Source organism: Vidua chalybeata, chromosome 3 (genome assembly GCF_026979565.1).
Source record: "Vidua chalybeata isolate OUT-0048 chromosome 3, bVidCha1 merged haplotype, whole genome shotgun sequence".
Lineage (NCBI taxonomy): Eukaryota > Metazoa > Chordata > Aves > Passeriformes > Viduidae > Vidua > Vidua chalybeata.
In genome coordinates this window covers 89,229,943-89,252,290 of record NC_071532.1, presented here as the reverse complement: position 1 = coordinate 89,252,290, position 22,348 = coordinate 89,229,943, and the positions used below count along the sequence as shown (strand labels likewise).

Here is a 22,348-nt window from a genome sequence, read left to right as displayed (position 1 = left end):
TGAGTGAAGCTGTGACTGGAAAATAAAAAGAGAGCTAAAATAGATTATGTGAACTAAAGCGTAATTTAGAGCATGAAAAATGTCCATAAAACTTTGAGAGCAAAAGCATTCATTTTCTAGGCCAAATCTTGTAAATCCTATTTAGTGCCTACTGTGGCAAAATTTTGTGGAAATCAAGAGCTGTACTTGTCTGAATTTTCAGAACAGTTCACACAGCCACATCAGGTAATGTCCACAGCCCTTTCAGTTCATAGGGGTAAAATGTTTGGAGGGGATTTGCAGAAAGGCATTCAAGTATTGTTTTTTATTTTCTGTCTGTGATATTACAGATACACAATCCTTTGAACCATAGGCCAAGCCTCTCAGCCCCTGATTTTCTCTATAGCCTTCCCATTCACTAGTCAGACTCAACTTGAATTCACTGTTCATGGAGTGAGAACAACACTGAGAACCACGTAGGGAATGACTCCCACATACTGGAAACTCAAGGCAGTACTATAAACAAATCTGTACACTCTTCAAGGTGATGAACTAACAACTTAGAGTAAACTTCTTGGCGCTGAGTCTTGCTTTGCCTTGTATTTCATCTAATTTTATTTCTGGTACATAGATCGCTCCTATCTTCAATGTCATTCAGTTTCTCCTGTATGGCATCCAATGTTGTACTGAAAATGTCCCCTGTCCTTCTATTATCAGCAGATATTACCATCTTGATACTTTCTTGTAAAAACTTTTGGACTAGTATCATTACCTTGTTTTAGAACAAACATGTATTATCTCAAAAAAAATTTTGATTAGAGCTAAAGAAGAAAGATGTTTTAAAAAAACACGGAGGAACTCCACCAGCAATATCATTCTAGTCAAATAAATCTGCTCTCAACATTATCTCCGATTTCCTCCTCAGCCAGTTTCTTATTCATCTCACACATTCTGTTCTGATCATCCTTCTCCCCAGCATAACTAATCATTTCTCTTATGCTTCATTGCTGAAGCTCAGAGAACAAGCAAGTCAAAGACAGGCGGAATACTTAGGGTCAGGTCCTTGTATACTATTTATATATTTTACAGTCCATTTCTGCTGGATAGAAGACAGAAACAAATTGGAGACTATAAGAGTATGTGTACCATCTTATGCTAAAGTGACTCTAGCATTTTTCTATGCTGTGGCCCAAGCTGAATCCAAGGAGTAAAGGAATCTCACCTGTCCTGTGAATGAATACTCAGTAGCTAGCTGTTGGGACATTCTTCCAAGAGAGAAAGAAATATGTACTCGACAAAGCTGCTGGGAAGAAAAAGGAGATTCCACTTTCTAGGAGGTTTTCTGATCACAGCACCACACTTGCAGAATATCTGGACATTAAATAACATCTGAAGAAATCAGCTGAGCCATGAGTCATATTCTGTGCCAGGCTCAATGCCATCTGCACTCACTAGTCAAGCTCCAAGTCCACAGAACACACTGAAGTCTGTAAGAACTTAGAGTTTAAACACTTCTCTGTTTACTACCTGGATGGCACCAGACCTCAACCAGGACTTGGGCTTCAAGAATTGAAGGCCCCATTTCCCCAAACTCTAACTGGAGCATTTCAAATGTACACCACACCCTTGGGTAAAAGGAATGATTTCCTAAACCAACAAGACCAACATAGAGAATTTCAACATCTTTAAGTATGGCATTAAATGCCCTACAGATAATAATTAGAAAACATAAATAAATAGAAAAATGCAAACCAGTTTCCATATTTTAAATGAATGAGAAATGGTAAACTTTGCAGAAATACACAAGTACCAATTTTAGTACCACTAAACATGTCAGGTACACAATTTTGTTTCAGAAAATGCATTTACTAAATTGAACTACATGAACTATTTTTATGTAACAATATACGGAAAGTAGCAATGGCAAATACTTAGGCGTGACTGCTTATTGAATAATACAGGGTCTCTGTTAAAAAGTAATGACCACCAAAGTATCATGTTTTAAATATCAAAAAGGAAATAGCTGACATAAAAGACTAAGAGCCTGGAAAATTTGTTTTTCCATGTATCAAGCCTTGCCAAGGGAGCACAAAAAGCATATAAAACCACAAAAAAAAAGCCTCCCTCAAAACAGAATGCAGCCAAAGAGTATTTTTAAAAGAAATAGAAAAAGGAAAACCAAACCATTTAGCTTGAGACATTGAATGCCAAATTTCTGTACAGAAACATTTTCTCTCAACTATAAATTGCTGCAAATTTAGGTTCATTATAGAAAACCCTAGTAACTTTTAATTAAAACAGTAGAATCTCCCTAATGTAACAATAAATGTAAACAAATTAAATAAATGTGCTTTTTAAGCTCTGTCACTACTTCTTCTTAAGGTGCTGAGGTTCTTTCAGCCTTCTAATTTTTATTCCATGAAGGGCATTCGTAAGGGCAGAAACAGCAATGGCAAATGTTATCCAGAGCTTCTGAAAGGTAACTGAAAAACACAAAAGTTAGAGAGAAGGAACTGGAGGTTCATGTATTTTCAATCCTTCTAACCAAGCAAGACAAAGCTCTGCTTTCCTTTTCCACAAGGTGGTGTTCTGGCACAGAGGACAACTGACAAAGGTAGGTCCATCTTGCACAAAGAATTACTCAGGAAAGCAGTTTTCAACAAGAATCAGCAGGGAGGTGGCATCATAACTCCATAATGTATGCCTGCAGTGACATGGAAAAATGCCCAAAAACCAGGAGAAGGCTCTAAGATAAATAATATGATTGCTGGAAGGAGAACAAAGAAAACTGATCAATCTTCTGAACACATAGATGTCTCTAAACTTTACAAGACACAGAGGAAATAAATGGGAAGAAATTCAAATCCTTGTTCACCTAGTTCACACTACAAGAAGGCAGATATAAAACAGATTAATTCCCAGCTTAACTAGAGAAAAAATGGAGAAGATTCAAAAAACAGTGGGATGTACCTGAGGAATATCCCTCAGTAAAGATAAACTGAGTATTCATTCTAATACTTCTGCTGTATGCTGCTGACATGACCACCAGGAGAAGAGTAGCCATGAATGCACCATGACTAGCAAAAACCCTCAACCCCTGAGAATCTTTCATCACATGAAGTTTTCTTATTACATCACTCCATATTCATGACCTGAATGTTAACACAGACATACCACAAATAAATCAGTTACAACAGAGTACAAAATTCCATTGAAATACCAGATGCATTTCAATAAAAGCAACATGTATGATAACACTTAGGACTCTCCATATTGTTTCTGATTGACTAAGAAAATGAAATGGCAAAACTGATCCTGGGCTATAAACTAGGATGTCATAGATAAAACCAGTAGCCTGACACTTAATGAGGAGAAATATTGGGAGTTCCTACTTCAAAAAATAATTCAATCAACTGGAGATTGTCCACTGGAGGGCAAATATAAAATCCAAGCAAATCATTACAGAATAAAATTAGTTAAGTGCAGAGTTAACTTACCTGGAATAAGCCAAATAATTGTCGAGGTCAGAAGGTTTGTCTGAGCTTATGAAAGAGTAGTGATTTACATATAACAGGAGATTGTCTGAACTGGGAGAGAATTCACCGTAGGGATTTCTATGATAAAATAGCCATAATATTTCTACTGTCATTTGCATTAACTATTAAATTCCAATATAATCTGCTAGTATACTACTTCTTATTGTTGCAGAGTTGTTTACAAAAAAAGTCATTCATATGAAAACATAATAAGTATGATTTTAAACAAAAAGGAATCAAACTGAACTATGCTTTTGTTGCTGGAGTGGCCAGTTGTTTGATCTAATCTTGTCTACAAAGACGATTTTAATGGTAAAAGCAAAGGTGATAAAGTACAAATAATAGTAACTAATAAATAAAGAAAAACCTATTACTTTCATTTAGAAAATAGAAATTAAGATTTGGAAGAAAAGAATTCTGTCAAGTATTCTGATGATCTGGATCAAAAGGTAACAAATGACATTACTAAGGAATGCCCAAAAGATTGAAAAAAAATGTTGCTGTGTTAAGAATACTATTCTTACATGAAAGTAGAACATTCAAATCACACTCAATGACACTACTCATGGACATAGTTACAGACTCCAAAAAGCAAAATACCATCTATATATCACTATTCCTTTTGAAAATATCTTACAATAGGTCTTTCAAAGCCATAGCAGACAAGGTAATCAGATCAAGAATTAAGAAACCTCAGCTAGTGTCAGTCCAATGAAGAGCAATGAAGTCAATGACAATGAAGTCATTTCAGAACATCTCTTTGGAGCAACTGGCATGATCTCTATTCTTCTGCCCAAACTACAGCTTAGAAGCAAATCAGACCAACTAAATTCTTGCCTCCTTGTTTTCCCATGACTCCTCTGTAAACAGAGTATTCACACAGATGCAGACCTAGACCCATGGACTGACTTTGCAGTTTGACCTTGGATCCCTCTCATCACTTTGGACCTGCCTGATGGGCACAGGGTTGCATGGCAGACTCTTTTTACCACCACTGGACTAAAGCCTGACCATGACTCACTGACCTGTACTCACAGCTGTTACTTGGGACTTCCCCTAACACCAAACTCACCCAATGACCTGGACTTGTGTTTGAACCCCTTCTAGGTCTACCCTGTAAGATACCACTCTAGGCCTACCCTTCTCACCCCACTTGGCTCCTGTGGGTCTGCCTGTTACTAACCTCACATCCCTCCCTTAGGGAGCTGCTGGCCCTCGCTACTCCTTGACAGAGAAATTTCTTATTCAAGAGTTTATTGTAATAACTGAACCTTGTTCCCTGACATCCAATCCAGAGATATACTCCTTGAGTATTTCTTTAACCCATGTCAAACAGGCTGGGATTAGAAGGCAGCCTATTTCTCCCTTTCTTTGCCCCTTCCTGTCAGTTGCACCTACAACAAAAGTGTAGTAGTTGTTAATGCTTAGCACCCTAAGGATAAGCTTTGTTGATGGAGGCCAGAAATACCACACTTTTCAGATTAGAGTAGCAGCACTCATAAAATACATCTGAACATCACTGTTTGTGTGTTAACTCCCTCTGATTTATCTCCTTACCCACTGAAGGCTACAGCTATCAGATGCTATGACAGTAATCCCAAAGAATAATGTTTTTTTATTCAAGCAACAAACAAGGGTTTGACAAGAAAAAATACACCAAAATTCAACTAGTAGTAAAGGAGTTCTGTCTGATACACATACAGAATCATGTTTATAAGAGAGAAAACTTAAGCATAATATACAATTGTGCTAAATCACCTATCACATAGACAATTGCCACAGAGGTACTAAGTTTGCAAACCAATATTTCACAGCACAGTACTTCCCTGGTCTTACCAAAATGCAATGAGATGTAGCAAAACAAGTAAGGAATTCCTTTCTATAAGAAAGAACATTTCTTTCAAACACCTAATAGCACATTTTCTAGAGCTACGGAGTTCATAAATCAATATAATCTCTGTCTGCAGGAGTCTGAGAGAGGGAACAGGAGGAATTCCTCACTTCCCAGACTATTTTCCTTTATATTAGATCAGAAGAGATCAACTCTCACATACTTTGGGTGAAACACCTGCTGATTACTTTCCATGACTTGTAGTTTACTCTTTTGCTTACAGTGAATGTACTTAATGGATGGGAAACCAGAACCTGCAGCTGCCTCCAGTACACAATTTACCTCATATAACCAATTGAAGTGAACTCAGCTTGAACTATGAACACACATAAACTAAAAGCCTGGAACTGTCTGTTTTGTTTAATTCAGAGTGTAGTCATACATTTGAATATGTTTGGAGGTGTCTACTTTCACTTTTATTTTAAAAGCATAAGAATAAAATGTAATAAAGATACATTTTTAAATGTATGAGAGAGTGAAGGTTGTTTTTTGTTGTAGTTTTCAGACAACATCGTAGACTATACTTATGTTTCTTCTTAGGTTATTACTAATTTTGCCCTTCCATGAGGAAGTGCAGAGCTCAAAAGTAGTAAACAAGCTTAAAGATTCTTCACTGGTTTTTAACTGTGTCGCAGGTTTGGAATGCATTCTGAAACTACTACTTTTAGTCAAACAAATGACATGTGTTACCATACTGATCTCGCAACAATATTATTCTGTATTTCTTTATGGCTTTCTCAGTTTCTTCATAAACTAGTAGGTTTTCTTCTTGATCTCTCCATTACACAAAATTTAACAGTGTTTCTTTCAAAACTGACGAGCTACACTGAACTACTACACCAGGCAAGTGTTTTTCTGAGTAGCAGGATATAAAGCCATGAATTGTTAGCCCATATTCTTTAGTTTTATTCCTGATTAAGTCCTCGCTTTGTAACTTTTCATATACTGCTTTAACTGCCAAAACTGTACAAAGCATAGATATGGTGAAATGATAGCACAGAACCCAACTGGCGGTGTTATCTCAGGGACACAGTAAAGGATATGATGGACAGAAAATCAATAAAGCAGTATTTCCCACTTTATATAACAGTCATGAGCAAAATCTATTAATATAAACATTTACAAAGAAACACATTCAAGTTTTACATAAAACACAATTACCAGTAGTATTTCAACTAATATAAATAAATATGGGGAAATATAAGCATATAATGATCAACATTTAAGATTTAACATTAATTTAGACATTTCACTGTTATTTTTATAACTCAACAGAAGCAAAGCCAGTAAAAGTATATTGGAAAATATCTATGAAGCAATTTTGATGTGAAGATAGTTACGGACCCCCAGAAGTTTTTCCCTTTAGTAAGCAAAGGGAAGAAATGTGAATTATATACATTGAATTATATACATTACACATTTTAAATTCATCATCAAAATAATGCGAGTCCATGCTACATTCCAACTATGCGGCCAAGGACAACTTACTACATGTCTAAGCATAGAGTCACGCAGACATCTCCTGTGGTCATGGCTTAAAATTTACCTCATGCAAGCTCCAGTGGGTCAGAAAATTCCACAGGTATATGGCAGGCTAACAAAACTGCTGTTCTGACAGCTCTTCAAAGAAGGAAATCTCAGGAACTGGAGATTGAGTGTCTAACAGACATGTCCAATTCTCTGCTATGATGTTGGATGCTCTTAAGAAAAAAAAGCAGCAGCATTACAGGACAAACACAAAGATAAAATCAAGCCTAAAGACTGTTCACTACCTTTGAAAACAAAAAAATACCTTCTCTAATATTCATGTCTATATTTTACAAAAATTCATTCATAACCTGACAACAAAAACAACAGACCACATTTGCCAAATAATGGTTTCCTGGATGAGACTAAACTTTCTGAATTATCACTGACAACTTGACACCTTCTAAAAATCATTTCTTGCTGTATTAAACAAATTTAGAGTACATGGAATAGCAGAGATCTGAATACTCAAAGTACAGCCAACAGTTCATGCAACCTAAAAAGGCACATAGATGTGCTGTAGTCACAGACAATTTTTGATAACTTGAAAAACAATGACCAAGGAATCTATTAGTAGTGTCAGGTGGTAGCAGAGGCATAGGCAACCACAGTTATACTTATGTTACAATGAAATCAATAATAAATGGTACTAGAGACCTCTATTATTAACAGGAGGCCAACACAACCAGTCACTTCAGCGAAAATTAAAAATGTATTTTCAGTACATGGTGTATACATTACCTTTTTCTATTTCCCTAAATGCTTCCCTTGGCTAACAAGCAGCATTTCTCCATTAACCAAGCTGATTTACAGCCAACTCACTTTCATCCATATCCCTATCTTGGTCAAAGCCTGGAAAAGCAATTATACTCTGCCATCTGGGCTGGATGAAAAGGATACAGAGAACGGAGATCAACAGCATACTGATGACACTGGAGCCAAAACCTCCCACACTTTCCTTTACTATTATTTATGGTAATAGTATTATGGTGTGTACAGTGTTTTACAGGCAAGACTAAAGACAGAATTCTAGAAGACAGAAAGAGTGGTGTTTTTCCACACACATTGAAAAAGCAGAGGCATGATCATCATTACAAATCCAACATGTGCAAGTAATTTGCTCTTTAAAATACTTTGGGATATCAGTGGGGGGGAAATGAATATACTGCCCATCCACCCTATCAGGTAAGTCTCTCTAAATAATTCATTGTCAATAAAAGTGAGTTATGCATAGATCCTTAAGAATTAAAATTAAAAGCTGAAAGTAAATAAACTATTCTCCATTACTACTGCAGTCAACGTCATCTTCTGTGTCCAAAGGCTGGGCCTAAAAGATGAAGTAAATAATAAATTTAAGTACAGGTGGCCCACCACTATGTTTTCCATAGCTCTCTTTCCAAAAGATACTGATTAAAGTGACAGTATTTTAATGGCTACTTACTTCATTACTGTTGGCAAGTCATCCTTCAGAAGAATTTGAGATTTATAAAGTTCTTTAGGAAAATAACATCTGTAAAGCGTTACCATAATAATTTCCCAATAATGGTAAGGAAATTATAACTTTAACACGACGCCATTAATGATGTTTTAAAAATCTTCCATTTTCACCATGAAATTAGTCAAATGCGAGCATATTTAAAGAGTATAGTTTTCTTCCTATTTAGCTGAAAATAATTAAAGGCATTAAAAATTTTCTTATATGAAATTTAAAAAATATATCATGGAAACCTGAAAACATTGAAGTAGAACAAGTAGAAGAAAATATACTGGTACTGGAGGAACTAAGAAAAAGACAAAATCAAATTGGGAATATATCACTTCAGACTGTTTGAGAAGATTAAGGGTTGTCATGGCAAAATGAATAATGACATTTTCCAAATTTTATTGCTTTCACTTCTAGACTTTGCACATTTAGGAAGTTTGTTTGGCTTTTTTTAAGCCTCCATATTCTGAATAATAAAGTGCTCAACTGATGAGAAAGAAATTTATGTAGTTGTAAAATTGGTAATAAGACCAGTATTAACTAAGGACAAAAAAAAAGGGGGGAAAAAATACCTAATAGTACTAATATTAGCTGTACTTTCATTTTACTGTGACACATAAACTTAACCTAGGGGTTTTTCCAACTACTGACAATAGATAATACTAGTTATGGACTAAATGGCAATGCAGCCAGACCACTCATTAAGCTCAAAATGTCCTGAAATGTTCTTAATGATAGGACTCAACTGGACTTCAAAAATCCTTAAGTATCTACACAGTTATGTCTACAGGTGTCCTAGGTATCCTGGTGCAGTCAATGTATATATTCACATAAAATGTCTTAAGGTTTCCTCAACACAGCATGCAAGACACAGGAGCTGTGGCTTTTTGGAAGTTGGAGATAAAGGAGGATATTATGGCCTCATCAATGAAACATGGCCAACTAGATGAACCACTTCTCAGCACTGTCAGCAATGGCCAAAAGCTTATCCAACAACACAGCAAACAGTAGGGGCACAGGTCAGATGGCTAAGTACAGGCACCCTTGTGCATTTGAGATGCATCTGACTTGACCTCTAGCCATTGAGCCAGAAGGCACGAGTCTCCTGTAAATCCTATTCAATACTTGCCAATCCTATAAGCCATCACAGCTACCTTAGGGCATCTCATATGGCACCAGACAAGAGTGCTTAGGAAATTGAATCAAGTAATGAATACCAAAAAATGGCAGGGAGACAAGAGAAAATTCTCAATCACCAGTTGATTCCTCTCTGCATAGCAACAGCCAACTGGCTTAGTAGCTTAACTTTCCACCATCTTCATTCATCCCATTCTGGCAAAAGAGACGTGCCAAGGCCAATGAACTGGCCTATACCCTGTCTTCTTTTCCCCAATAAAATATTCATGTACACTGCTTTATTTTCTATGAAGCTAGTATATAGTTCAATTCAAATTATGTTTCCAGGGTTTTAAAAATTCAGCTGTGATCAGCTGTGGATTCTGTTAAATCTTTTCCCTAATCCCAGAGTTCCACATGATATACCTTCATCGCTTACCTTGTTCCTCCATTTCTCACATACTAACACCTATATTTAATCTCATCTTAACTACTTGCATTAAAAGTAAGCCCTAAAGCCACATACAGTTCCTTTCCAGATGCTGCTGTTGAATTATTTCCCTATGGGTTTCACCTAACATTCCGGCAATGTCCTCTGGCGCTTCAGTCCACACATCTCATCCATTCAAAGCCTTTAAACTTCTTTTTCCAAGAAACTCATAAACTAACACCTTTATTCCCATACAAAACAGCTAACATCTGTGGACAAAAAAAAAACCCACTCAAACAAAGAAGAAATGTCTACCCAGTACAATTTTTTCAACAGTGCACCTTTTAGCAGTTTCTGCATGTAATAAATCTGTGTTTTTGTTGCAAGAGCTGCTGAGAATGACTCTCATAAGAATATTTAATCCAGATAAATTCAAATGTAATGTCACAATTGGAGTAACTTTCATTCATTTACACCAAACTGTAAAATAAATCTCCATTTAACAAGGGAATTATCTAAAAATAATATCAGCTATAACAACATTCCAACAGTAAATATAATTTCCTTCTTATCACCTGCAGCTTCTTTTCCATCTTTTGCAATATTAGAACTTCATCCCAAATATTAATAAAAATCTTCACCATTGACATGATACCTTGCCTGAGACCCCTACAATACCTAACCCAGTTAACTTCTAAAAGTTAGGGAAAAAAAAGCTATGAGCTGATTACTTCTAACTGTAATAACTTTAGTTTGAAAGGCAACTCTTAAAACTGTCCCTGGAAATATTTTTCTGAAATGTAAACCGTGCATTTAGCAGTTTTCCTCTGAAGTGATTAATTAAAACACCAGATAATAAAATATGTGTCTGAATAGTAATATCTTATGCAATAAAATTCTTATTATTCATTGTACATTATGTCCCTATTAACATATTACAAATTAGAAAAAATCCTTCATCTCTACTGCACTGCTTAATTTAAAAGCGCGTGCACCATTGTGACATTTCTACCCCAAAAGGGCTATATAAGTGTACATTAACACAGCAGTAGTATTTCCCTTTTGCTGAAAAGCAAAAATGCTGAATTTGTTTTATGGGTATTTAGTACAGTATGAAAGTCTGATTTTGATCATGCTCTTATCTCAGAAATTTCTGATCAATCAAGAAAGCAACTTCTCTCAGAATTCCAATATCCTGATAAGTTTTCCCAAGTGACAGAACATAGATGGATTAGATAGACAGAGAGAACCTTTTCCTACAAATTTCTGTGTAATTTTTATTCCCACACGTAAAATTATTATTTTTTTGTTCTAGCATTTTCTGAGCATCAATTAATTGATGAGCCTTACTGAGTGCATAGTACTTCATAACACTCTATGTCAAAGTCCACATCGGCATTATCATGTGCACCAGCAAACTTTTAAGGTGGCACATTTTGCCCAGCAAGTTCACAATACCACACGACATCATCTCTTTCATACTTCATCTATCTTTTTAAATGTAAATTTGTGGGAAAAGAAGGATGCTACAGAAAATATTATTTAATTTTTTAAATGAATGTTTTGTTAAATGAATGAGAGGGAGAAACAATAGAAGAGAATTCAACACAGCCTGAAGTATTAAATAACTACTTTTCTGAAGCTCTCCATGGTTTCTTTAAACATAACTTCTTTCATACTTGACACATTAAAGATTCTCAGTAACTTTCAGTTCCTAAACTTTCAGAGAACCATCACCTTGTTTAAACACCTCAATATCTATGTAGTGAAAGAAGTAAGGATGACAGGAACTCAGCTTTATCTCTGGACTGTACCTACACTGCACTAGTTTCTTACTGCACGCTATTCACCTATACACTGAAATTCAAACACACACTTCCATAGACACGTGAATCTTTCAATACAGGTGCTGCAAGAGTTGAAGCTACCTTTTTCCTCAGAAGCACCAAAAAATAGTCTTATCATTAAAATGCAGAGAAAACAAGTAACTTCATCCTAGGTACCCAGCATGTCACCCTTAAGCATTTTAGGTACTCAGCATCCCTTCTAAGTGGAAAAAATCCAACCTAAAAGCCACTATAGAGACAACAGCTAACACTGTTTATTAGTTACCGTATCAGAAAATTAAAAACCAGAAAGTTTGATTAATTAGGAGCAGTAAATGTTGTCCTTTATGAAAACTTCTATGTCTGATCAGCTGGTACAGTAATCTTCTAAGGTGAGATTTCCTTACAAAAACTAAAAGACAGAAGATCCACAAATCGTAAATAAGAGTCTTATTAAAATATATTCTCATTTATTTCAGCAGTAATTAAACTGGGATCTGATTAATCTTTGGCAATTCACTTATATTCACTCCCAGCCAAAGCAATGAGAAAAGAATGATCTCAAGATGCATGAATTTTAAAATGATTATTTGATGTGTGGGGTGTCCTAAATCAATCTTCTTCCTTGAGCTGGCATGAGAGGAAATGAACATCATTATACTCATATTCAGGCTTTGAAAGAGATGGAGGTGGGAAAAGTCATAAATGGGATCTCAGCAAAGAGCCGATATGGGGTCTGAATAAAAACTTCCAGTGCATTTTTTTAGTTCCCAAATTTGCAAAGCAAATCCTTTACAGTATTTCCATTTCCTTCCAGTATTTCTTTTATTATAAAATTTTAAATTCACCTAATAATCCCAGTATAGCATATATCTCTATCAACTAAAAAGCTCCTGTTACCCATCCAGTATTTACAGGCCAATGGTATAAAAAACCTAAAAGTCAGTGACTCCAATTAGGTCAAATCTACACTTTATCAGCTTCTGAACTTCTAACATCCTGTTTGGCACCCCTAACAAACCAACTACTCAGCCTTTTTGGACTTTCTTCAACCTTCTTGAGATCCTACTCTGCAGCATATAAAATACCTGACTGAAAAAATTGTCATGAGTCTAGTGACCGCATATTCTGAAGGGGAAACTCAAAGAACATTTTAGAAAGAGCTTAGCACTGCACTCTCCCTACTCCAGTTAAATGCAGTGGGAGGGTGTTTTATTTAGTACCCTCAGTGTCAGCATGTATCATATGTCATTCATCATTTCCAAATTTAATAAGAAAAAACAGCATGCTGATAAAAACTTAATACATTGCTATAATTTAAAATTAAATTATAATATTGTCTACTTTATTCTTCTATTTATTTTATTATATCTATTTAATAATTATATTTATATATAATATATAAATGTATTATTTATATTTAATAACTGTATGCTTTACATCTTATGAACACTAAGAAAATAAATGTTCCTTGGAATCTGCAACAAAGAAAAAAAAAGGTCCCATTCTTGGGATATTCTTGTAATGTATTCACTGAGAAAAAGATCCATTTAATAAGTTCTATATTGACAAGGCCTCTGCATATAAAAGAATACAGAAGGGCTGGAAGAATGTAGGACTAGAAACCAGGAATTTCATAGTCGCTTAGTGATCAATTATTTGGTCTTAGGTTATATAAAAGACAACACAAGTTCAGAATGAAAACACAGAATGAGGAAAAAATGTTGGGCAAGGGAAAGAGGGAAGAAAGATCTTTGTCCAGTGAAATTAACATACTTTCTCTATAAACATTTCATTAATTATCTTTAAGTAATGCAAATCTTTTAAAGAGTTAAGAAACAAAAACTACAACATAAAGTCCAGGAAAACGACATTGTTTTTTCTCTACTTATATACAATTTTCATCAGGTTAAAAAAAAATCAATAAAAAACAGGTATAAATAATCATGAATGGCAATTGTCATAGTAAATTCATAAACTTGCAATATTGATAGCAATTTTTACAGTACTTTTAACTAGATAAATTAAATTTAAAAATGAAAATAGCCTAAATAGTTATTTGATGAGAGCCTGTAAATGTTAATTTATTCCTGGAATATATAATTAAATGGAGATAAAAAGAACATGTATATATACAAATACAGTATGTCTCAAAGGAGTTGCTCTGAGGTATACCTAAAAGACTCAAATAAAAGAGATCTGCTGTCTCCTCCCAGGCTGCATAATACCATATGCCTCATTTTTTATGCTGTAATTTGAATCAAGAATCAAACATAAGGAACACATACATAATTGTCACATGGACTGTGGGTTTTATTGTTATTCTTGAGTTACTTTAAAAATAAATTTGAGGGGTTTCTAGCATACATTTAAAACATGATAATCTGTTACAAATCTAAACTAGCACATTAAAACTGCAAAAGTAAGACACTTGCGTGCATCTCTTGATCCAAGAGTGTCATGCAGTGAGGAGATGAGGGAATCTTAGTCTGTGCATTTTCAGTCTGGATATTTAGGCACGTAGCATATAAATCATTGCAATCAAGGCTCTGAAACAGAAGTTAGCTGTCTAAATTAGAGGACCCAAGTTTTTGCTCATTATTTTACGTACTTAGCACCTAGCATTTCTGTTCCTCCCCAGTTACAAAACTTTTCAATTGTAATATCCTGAATAACTGTTAATGATTCTGGATATTGCATTCCATATGACAGCCTAAGTCTGTGACAGAAATCCTACAACATAACATAGCACACATTAGCATTATTTAGACAGATTACACTTCCTAGAGTCCCAGCTCCATCTGGCAGAATAAGAGACTAGTCTTATTTTTGCTTTTTTTGTTTTAAGTGTAGGCAGCCCTCACCAAACCATATGACTCCTAATATATTCTTATTTTACTATATCCCTTAGTACACCTAGCTAGTAGTACATAAACACATTGGTTCAAGAAAAAGATGCTTATCATTCAGCTATGTTTATCCACTACCCTCTTGCAGAGTAGGATTCCCGAGTTTGAAGCAGCAGATGAATACTCATGCTAAAGTTGACACTCTGACCCTAACAAACTATTGTAAGCCATGCAATGTAACTTAAAAAACTAGAAATGGAATTGTCTCTATTTTAAAATATTTAAATATCTAGTCTTCTATTCCTTATTATATAATCTTTGAAAGTTCTTCAAAAACAAATAATTTTCACTACTACGGAAACCACATCATATAATCCTTTTAGTAACCATAAGTCATATCCTCACTACTGTGATTACAAAGCTCCTGAAGAATTCCACCAATGGATAATTTGTTTTTAAATTTCTACTTTGTATTTATTATATGGACTGAGTATACGTGTGTGTTTGTGGATAGCAACATCTTCCTTTATTTTAAGCAGCTAATTCCTCTTCTTCCCACCCTGCCTGCACATCTTCCAGGCCTTAACACTAGGTATCAAACAAGCCCAAGTCATTTTACATTTCACCTCCCTTTTCCCAGTCAATGTTCCCAAACAATGTTCCAGTTCCAGTGGTGCAAGACCTAACTTGGAATTCAATTCAATTTCTTGAACATGACTAACCAAAATGGAACAGATACAGTTTATTTGCAACGGCATCAACACCTCCCTGTTTGACTGGAGATACTTGATCTACTCTATCTGAAGACCTAACTTGATTTTTTTTAACAGCTATATTGGCAGCTCATAGTCATCCTATGATTTGTGAAGATTCCAAAGTTCTTCCTCAATCTCTTCTAACAATAAGGTCAAAGTTTCTAGTTTGGCTTAAAAGTCTTTTCAAAGCACCTAATCATTCTGTATCCTTGAATTTCATCCCAGTCTTTTGCACTTCTTTAGAGTGCATCAAAATTCTGTTCTAGCCTACATGAAAATATAACATTAAGTCTGTAGGATAACACCAATGTCCATTACTCTCAGACCATCTCTTCTCCAGCAAGAGGGTTCCTGCTAACCAGAGGACACCAGCAGCAGATAAACACTTTCCCTGCTGCTCAGCCCGAGCATTTCACAAAGCAGACCACAAAGTGCATTACACGCTCTGGTCAAATCCTGTGAGTTGCCACTGGAAATGACATTGATCACTGCAGAAATCTCCCCAGTACTGCAGTATCTACAGCCACCTCTTTTCTCCATAGATACCAGCACATTTTACAGTTCTGATATAAATCCACGTCTTTAACAAAATCTTGTGTACTATAGCTCTTATTTAGTAAAAATAAACCAGACCTTTAATATTAAGTTAATCAGACCTGTTAATAAAAACTGTATGCATTGGGGTCATGCTAAGAAAATGAAGCTGAACTGTATTCCTTGTATAAAGCATTACGGAAGTGTTCTGAAGCAAACGGTTAAGAAAGTAAGCATATGGAGAAAGATGAACAGACTGCAACAGGAATGTGATGTCTCATTGACCAGTCAGGTGTTCAGTAATTTTTTGATGCATTACAGTCTAAATAAGACTGAAATAGGTATTAGTAACTTCTACAAATAGGTAGTAGAAAATTCTATTTACTGTCTGTTTAGCCACCTAGCCAAATTACCTATTACTTTTCATCTCTCCTTTTTAATAACTTTACTACTCAAGTAAGTCTATCTTTTAAAGTCAAATATTGTTCTAGAAATACTGTAGGAGACAGCCATGGGGGAGACAGGGCTGGTATGCCTTGGGAAAGCATTAAGATAGGGTGAGAGACTGGTGCAACTTCCCATGATTCCTCGCTTCTTCAGGTAAATGTATGGTTGTCAATCACCAGTTGTTCACCCCCCAGTTCTAGAAAATACTGTATCCCCTGTTCCCCCATTGATCCTCCCTGGAAAACCACTCCCTCCTCACTTCCCCATGGGTACAGTTCAAGTCACCCCACTCCAACTCCTCCCCTGACTCCTCTCTCCATTGGATGATTTGTATCCTGATCCTTTTCACCTCCCCTGGGTTATATAAACTAATCCCTCCCCTGTTCCTGAATCTTTGCCACCAGTTCCCTTCAGCAGAGGCTGTGTTCCTGCCCTACCTGCTCCTGCTTCTACCCTGCCTCCTTGGATTTTACCTACTTCTACCCTGCCTGGACCCTCGGATTTGTCCTTAATAAACCCTGCTGGATTTTACCACGTGAAGAGCCCTCTCGTCATTCTGGTGAGGCTTTCATTGCACCATCCAGGCTCGGGCATCTGGTGGGCTGGAGGAGTTGCCGACGCAGGCCGAAGCGGAGACGCTCTCGGTGCCACAGGCACTCCGACAGCACCTGCCTGGGAAAGCTACTTAAAGCCACCCACTAAATACCACAAAAATAGTTGGCTAAATGAAACAGAAAAAAATAAAGGAAAACAAAGACTAAGACATCCCACTATTCACTTTAGAACACTTTATTTCGCCTCCTGTAGAGCTTCAAGTGGTTAAACCTGGATAGGACTACAAATTAGTCAGCACAGTATAAAACCAGATTATTATATAGTTGGGGTCTTTATACAAAATAGAATGGTTTTTTTTTTACAAGAGACCTGGCAGCAACACTTACATTTTACTTGGTAGTTAAAGAAAAATTCTGAGGAACTCCTGAAAATATTTCAGCAAGTAAATAAACTCTTTATTTTTACCAGCCATGAAAACGTTATTTCTGGGAAACTGTTCTTGTACCTAAACTCCCTTTCCTATTTTATTCCGTAGTGTACTCTCATAAATATCATTATAGTGGTGCTGCCATAACTATCTTGCATACACTGGTCATAAAAAAAAAAAGACCAACAAACCTTTTACAATCATTACTTGAGCCAGTATAGTTTCTAGATCACATAACAAGAAACACTTTTTTTCTTGAACGGGATTGGTATGGAATGCACTCCTACATAAGGAAAACCTTTGTGGGTTGCTTAAGAATCCACGTGAGAAATATGGACATTTGACCAGATTCATGTAAAATCACAGCAAGGTAATGCAGAAGCAAATGTGAACAATGACCAACTCTGAATTTAATTAGTCTACTATGCAGCTCACACCCACATCAATGTGCGTGGGGGAGATGCTTGCTGTATATTCTCATGTTTGCTGTTTACTGATGAAGACATCCTTCTGTATCTTTGGGCAAAGAAAAATTGTGATGAAAATGAAAGAAGAGCACTGCAAAAATTAAGTAAAATGATCCATTACAATAAAGAAAACCTGTTTTTTAATCTACTATTTTCTGAGAAGATGTTAATGATTGTTTTTGACTGCAGACCCACTCTGTTGCATAAGACTTTTCAAATGCTTCATCTGATAGGGGGAGAGAGGCTGACACAGTCAAGTGGCATATCAAGGTATTTTGAAGGAAATTTTTACCAAAAAAAAATATCTTTTCAGATCTTTTGAAAGGAAATGATGCACCAAAATGTAGCGAGGGCATGTGAACAGAATTAGAATGCTTTGCTTCAGGCCTGATACATAAAAGTCCATTTTATTTTATTTATTTATTTTATTTTATTTCTTTACCATAAAAAAAAATTCCACTTTAAAAAAATTGATTTATTTCCCCAAAATTTAATGCTGGATAGACACCATTCCCAGGGAAATATGATAGCTGGAAGCTGTATGGGGCTTACCTATACAAAGCCCTATGCTCACAACAACGTTGCTTTGGGTATTCCATATATGCATCTTTTGAGATATGAGGCTCAGAGCATCTGAAGCAAAATTAAAATGCTATGAGTTCTCATACCACTTAGAACACTTTTCATCGTCTCTCCGCCTCTGAAGTCACATTGCTACATAGTAATTAAATATCGCTTCCAAAGAGTGGAGCAAAATGGAAAATGATCCCACCACCTATCTGAAAACAGAAGAAAGATGCAACAAACAAGAGCTGCTCTTAAAAAGAAAATTTAAAATGTATTTAAGTACAGTTTAAACTATTTTGTTCTAGGCTTGGCTTATGTTTTTAAAGGTTTGAAGGACTGACTGATTATTGGAGCTGGAGTTGGACTGAATGACTGTTCAGAGAGGATATGCTGGTAACTTTGCTTCATTTCATCCCCTACGAAGCCATGTTCAGGACAGTCATGGCCTACGCTGTTGATCTGGCAGCCTGTCCGGGCGGCTCAACTAACCTGCACTCCCTGCAGCCACTGCACACCTGCTCACGGCTCACACACAGGAGGGTGAGCAGCCACCTTCACTCACCCCTCCGTGACACCCCCCGGCTCTGCCTCCGCACCCCCACGGCTGCAGTGACTCTTCCCTCGACAGCAAACGCGCCCGCCGCACTCGTGGGAGCAACACAAGCTCCATGGAGCAAGGGCAGTGCCGCGGCCCCGCCCAAATGCGTCTCACCCTGCCATTTTATCATTTTCACACAGGGAATGATCAGGCGTGGCGAGGACCACTGCTGAGTGGGTTTGCCACTGCCTCACCGCTGCCCCAGCACCACCCACCTGTGTTCGCACTGCGTGGAACACGGTGTAACACCGGCTGTGTGCTGAAACACTGACCAGACACACCTCAGCGGTGCGGGGCGGTGGGTAAGGCCCTCCCTCGCTCACCCGCTGCTCGGGGCAGGACGGGAGAGGGGAGAGAGGAGGGATGGGAGAAACTCGGGAGCTGCCGGCGGGCAGGGGCAGCAGAGGTGCGGTGCCTGAGGGGCGAGGGGGCGGCGGTGCCCCGTCCTCCCCCTGGTGGCGGTCGCGCCCTGTAGGGCCAGCCCCGTCCCATCCCTTGACCCGCGCCCGGCGGTACCTGCGCGGGGTGCGCGGCCGCGGGCGGCTCCGCGATCCACAGCTGCTCCTTGAGGAGGTGCTGGTAGCTGAGGCAGTGCTTCAGCGCGGACGGCACCGTGCCCATGGCTCGCCCGGCAGCCGCCGCCGCAGGGGGGGCGCAGCCTCCCGGCCCGCGCGCGAGCGGCCCCGCGATTGGCGGAGCGCGAGCGCCGCCGCGTCCCCGCCCGCGCGGCTGCGGCGGCCGCCGCCTCACGCCCGCCGGCCCCGGGGCTCGCCCCGTGCCTCTCCTCGCCCTCTGCCCCCGTCGCCTCCTGCTCCTCCTCGCCTTCTTTCCTCTCGCTCCTCCTGCCCCCCTCGCCTTCACGACTGAGGCGCCGCGACTGTGGGTGGCCGCGCTCGCTGCGGGCTCGGCCGGCGCCGCAGCAGCCTGCAATCGCGGGGCGTGCGTGCGGGAGAAACCGCTGAGGAGAGCCGGGAGGGCCGAGCATGGGGAAAGCCAGGCGTCCTGCCCCACATGCCCCTTGCCCTGGGACACCGGGCCCAGCCTGACCTGGCAAGGCTTTAGGCAGCAGGAGGGAAAGAGAGGAGCAAGGGGAAGGGACAGGGCTGCTTCCAGACCAAGCCTACGTGTCCTGTTCGGCATCCCTGGGTTGTGCAAACGATGCAAGATAAAACCAGGTCGTGCTCGCTCGGGCGTCCAGGTGACACGAGGCTTCGTGCACACACTGGCATTTCTGCTTTCCATTCAGGTAGCAAAACCTTAGAGGTTTACAAATGCAATACTGTTGAAGTTTCAACAGCTCCCTCCGCAGCACCAAGTTATATTTTGTCTGCTCCCTTACATACATTGTAATGGATCATTTTAGTGTCAACCTACTTTCCAAACTCCTCTCAAGCAAAAATTTTTTCTGGATCATTCGTTTTTTGGGGTATCAGGGATATTTTGTTAAATTTATTAACCTTTCTGTCAATCATTTTCTGCAAAAGATTATCAGGTTTATCACCAAGTTTCTGTTTCAGTTGTTCACAGGTAGATATGAAGCTCTCAAAGCCTCATCTTTCTTCTGCAGTTTTGCATTTCATCCTTGTTGTTCTGAGCATCTGAAAATTGTGTTTCCATAGCCATTGTAAACCAAAACTGAATGCTGATTGATTGGTTGGGATGCTTTTGTTTTTCAACGATAATCATGGCTTTTCAGAAGTAAGATATTTAAAATCCAGTGTAAAAATTTTAAAATATTACTGGTGGTCATCTCTGCAATTTGAAATCTGGCCACTGAAAAGTGCCAGGAAGTTTTTTTACTGACTACTATCTGATGCAGTTAGTATCTTTTCTGCTTTTTTTCCAGTAAAATATTTATGAATCTAACATTCTTGTACTTTCACAGTTCACAATTCCACTGAGCTTTCCTTAAATGCTGGCTCTAGCTATTTGTTACCTGTATAGTTAGGGATAAAATATAGAGAAGCTGGCAAAAAAAAATCATGCCTTTCTCTTTTGTCTTGCAGTAAGAGAGGGTTTATCAATGATGTGGTATATGTGAAGGGAAAGGCACTTTATTAATAATTTAATTTTCACTTTTCTGTACATTTCATAGCCAGCTGCTAAAAGGATAACTGCAATCACAAGAAAGTTAGGAGTATGTCTGTGAATAAAGTGTACCTCTCCTACCTACCTTGCCTGTTCTCGAGTTACTCCAGTTCCAAAGTCAAATTTCATATGGCCTTTAATCATCTTTCTTACAAATACCTCTGAAATTAGTTGCATTGTAATGCTCTGCAGGTAGCTTATATATCAACCTGCTATTTTCTCCACATTAAATCCCTTCTAACGGTATTGTTTTTATGTCTGTTACTGTTTTGTTTTTCTAGTGCTTAAAATCTCAGTGGCCTCTTCCAGCCTGCATCCAGTGTGGATGTTTACTGTCACAAACCCACTTCAAGACTCAGAGTGCCACCACATATTCTGAAAAAGAACATCTTTATCTGAATTCCCGTGGTGTTGGGCAGAGAAGGAAAATATAACAGATACATTCTAAAGTTATCCCAAACTGAGTTCCCATGCAACAGTTTCTCATTGTTTCTTTTCTGTTCTATCTGCAATCAGAATTTGTTTTTCACCCTTGCCAATTTTGCACTGAATTTTTCAACTGGTCCTTCTAAATGCAAGGAGTTGTTTCAAAACCAAGAGATGTATAAATAAAACACATTCATCTGAAATATGCATGTTTCTTGGGAGAAGGGTGTGATAATCTTTCTATTGAAAAAGGCCCTGTGTGTTAAAACCTCAAGAGCTAAAATGGATTGTTATTGCTAAACACGAGTCACATTGGACAGCACAGAGTGAAAGAAGCTCAAAGAGGATTGTGTTTTAGGCACACACAATCATCTTGCTACACTTCTTTGCTTGCAGAGGCTACAAAACTTATTCCACCCCACTTTATGAGTTAAAATGAAGGCAGATACCCTTGTCCTGTGATAGTACCAATATATTTAGTAATTGAAGGGTTTGCAGGATCAGGTAAAGAATAATGGACACTCCTGGCAGATCTTTCTGTAACAGCATGTGGGCCTCTTGTGGTCTGGACTTTTATGTGCCCTGTGCTCTTTCTTATTTTGATTCTGCATATCTTTTGTTCAACAACAGCATTTTGGAAGACCTTCAGTTTACTAGAACACATGGAAGGGGTCAGATGTGTTTAGTGCTGTATCAGGATAGTGAGTAGAGATTGTGCACAACTGGTTTTTGGCTTTCCATTTGTCTCTTAAAACTGTTTATCATTCTGATACTCCTCTGAATTTATCATTGTCATTGGCTCACACTGTGTTCTGGTCAAAGGTTTTAAAACGTTTATTAAAAGGAA

General features: G+C 38.0%; 2 protein-coding genes across 2 annotated transcripts in view; one reads left to right on the top strand and one right to left on the bottom strand.

Annotated features, from left to right (window-relative positions):
• HMGCLL1 (3-hydroxymethyl-3-methylglutaryl-CoA lyase like 1) overlaps positions 1-19,629 on the bottom strand; it is a 76,675-nt gene extending 57,046 nt beyond the window's left edge. The window contains exon 1 of the mRNA XM_053938894.1: positions 19,504-19,629. Within this exon, the coding sequence (XP_053794869.1) occupies positions 19,504-19,608 (105 nt within the window). The 5' untranslated portion in view covers positions 19,609-19,629. The remainder of the gene's footprint in view (positions 1-19,503) is intronic.
• Positions 19,607-21,704, top strand: LOC128785226 (uncharacterized). The gene is made up of 2 exons (XM_053937527.1): positions 19,607-20,233; positions 21,357-21,704. The coding sequence occupies exons 1-2, from the start codon at positions 19,607-19,609 to the stop codon at positions 21,507-21,509; spliced, it is 780 nt and encodes a 259-aa protein (XP_053793502.1). The 3' UTR covers positions 21,510-21,704.
• Positions 21,705-22,348: the final 644 nt, after the last annotated feature.

What these genes read in the sequence shown, in the direction of transcription:
- LOC128785226 (XM_053937527.1), top strand. Translation starts at nt 19,607, where the DNA reads ATGGCTCGCCCGGCAGCCGCCGCCGCAGGGGGGGCGCAGCCTCCCGGC. An exon ending in CATTTCTGCTTTCCATTCAG is followed by an intron (nt 20,234 to 21,356) that starts GTAGCAAAACCT and finishes TTGTTTTTCTAG; the next exon opens with TGCTTAAAATCTCAGTGGCC.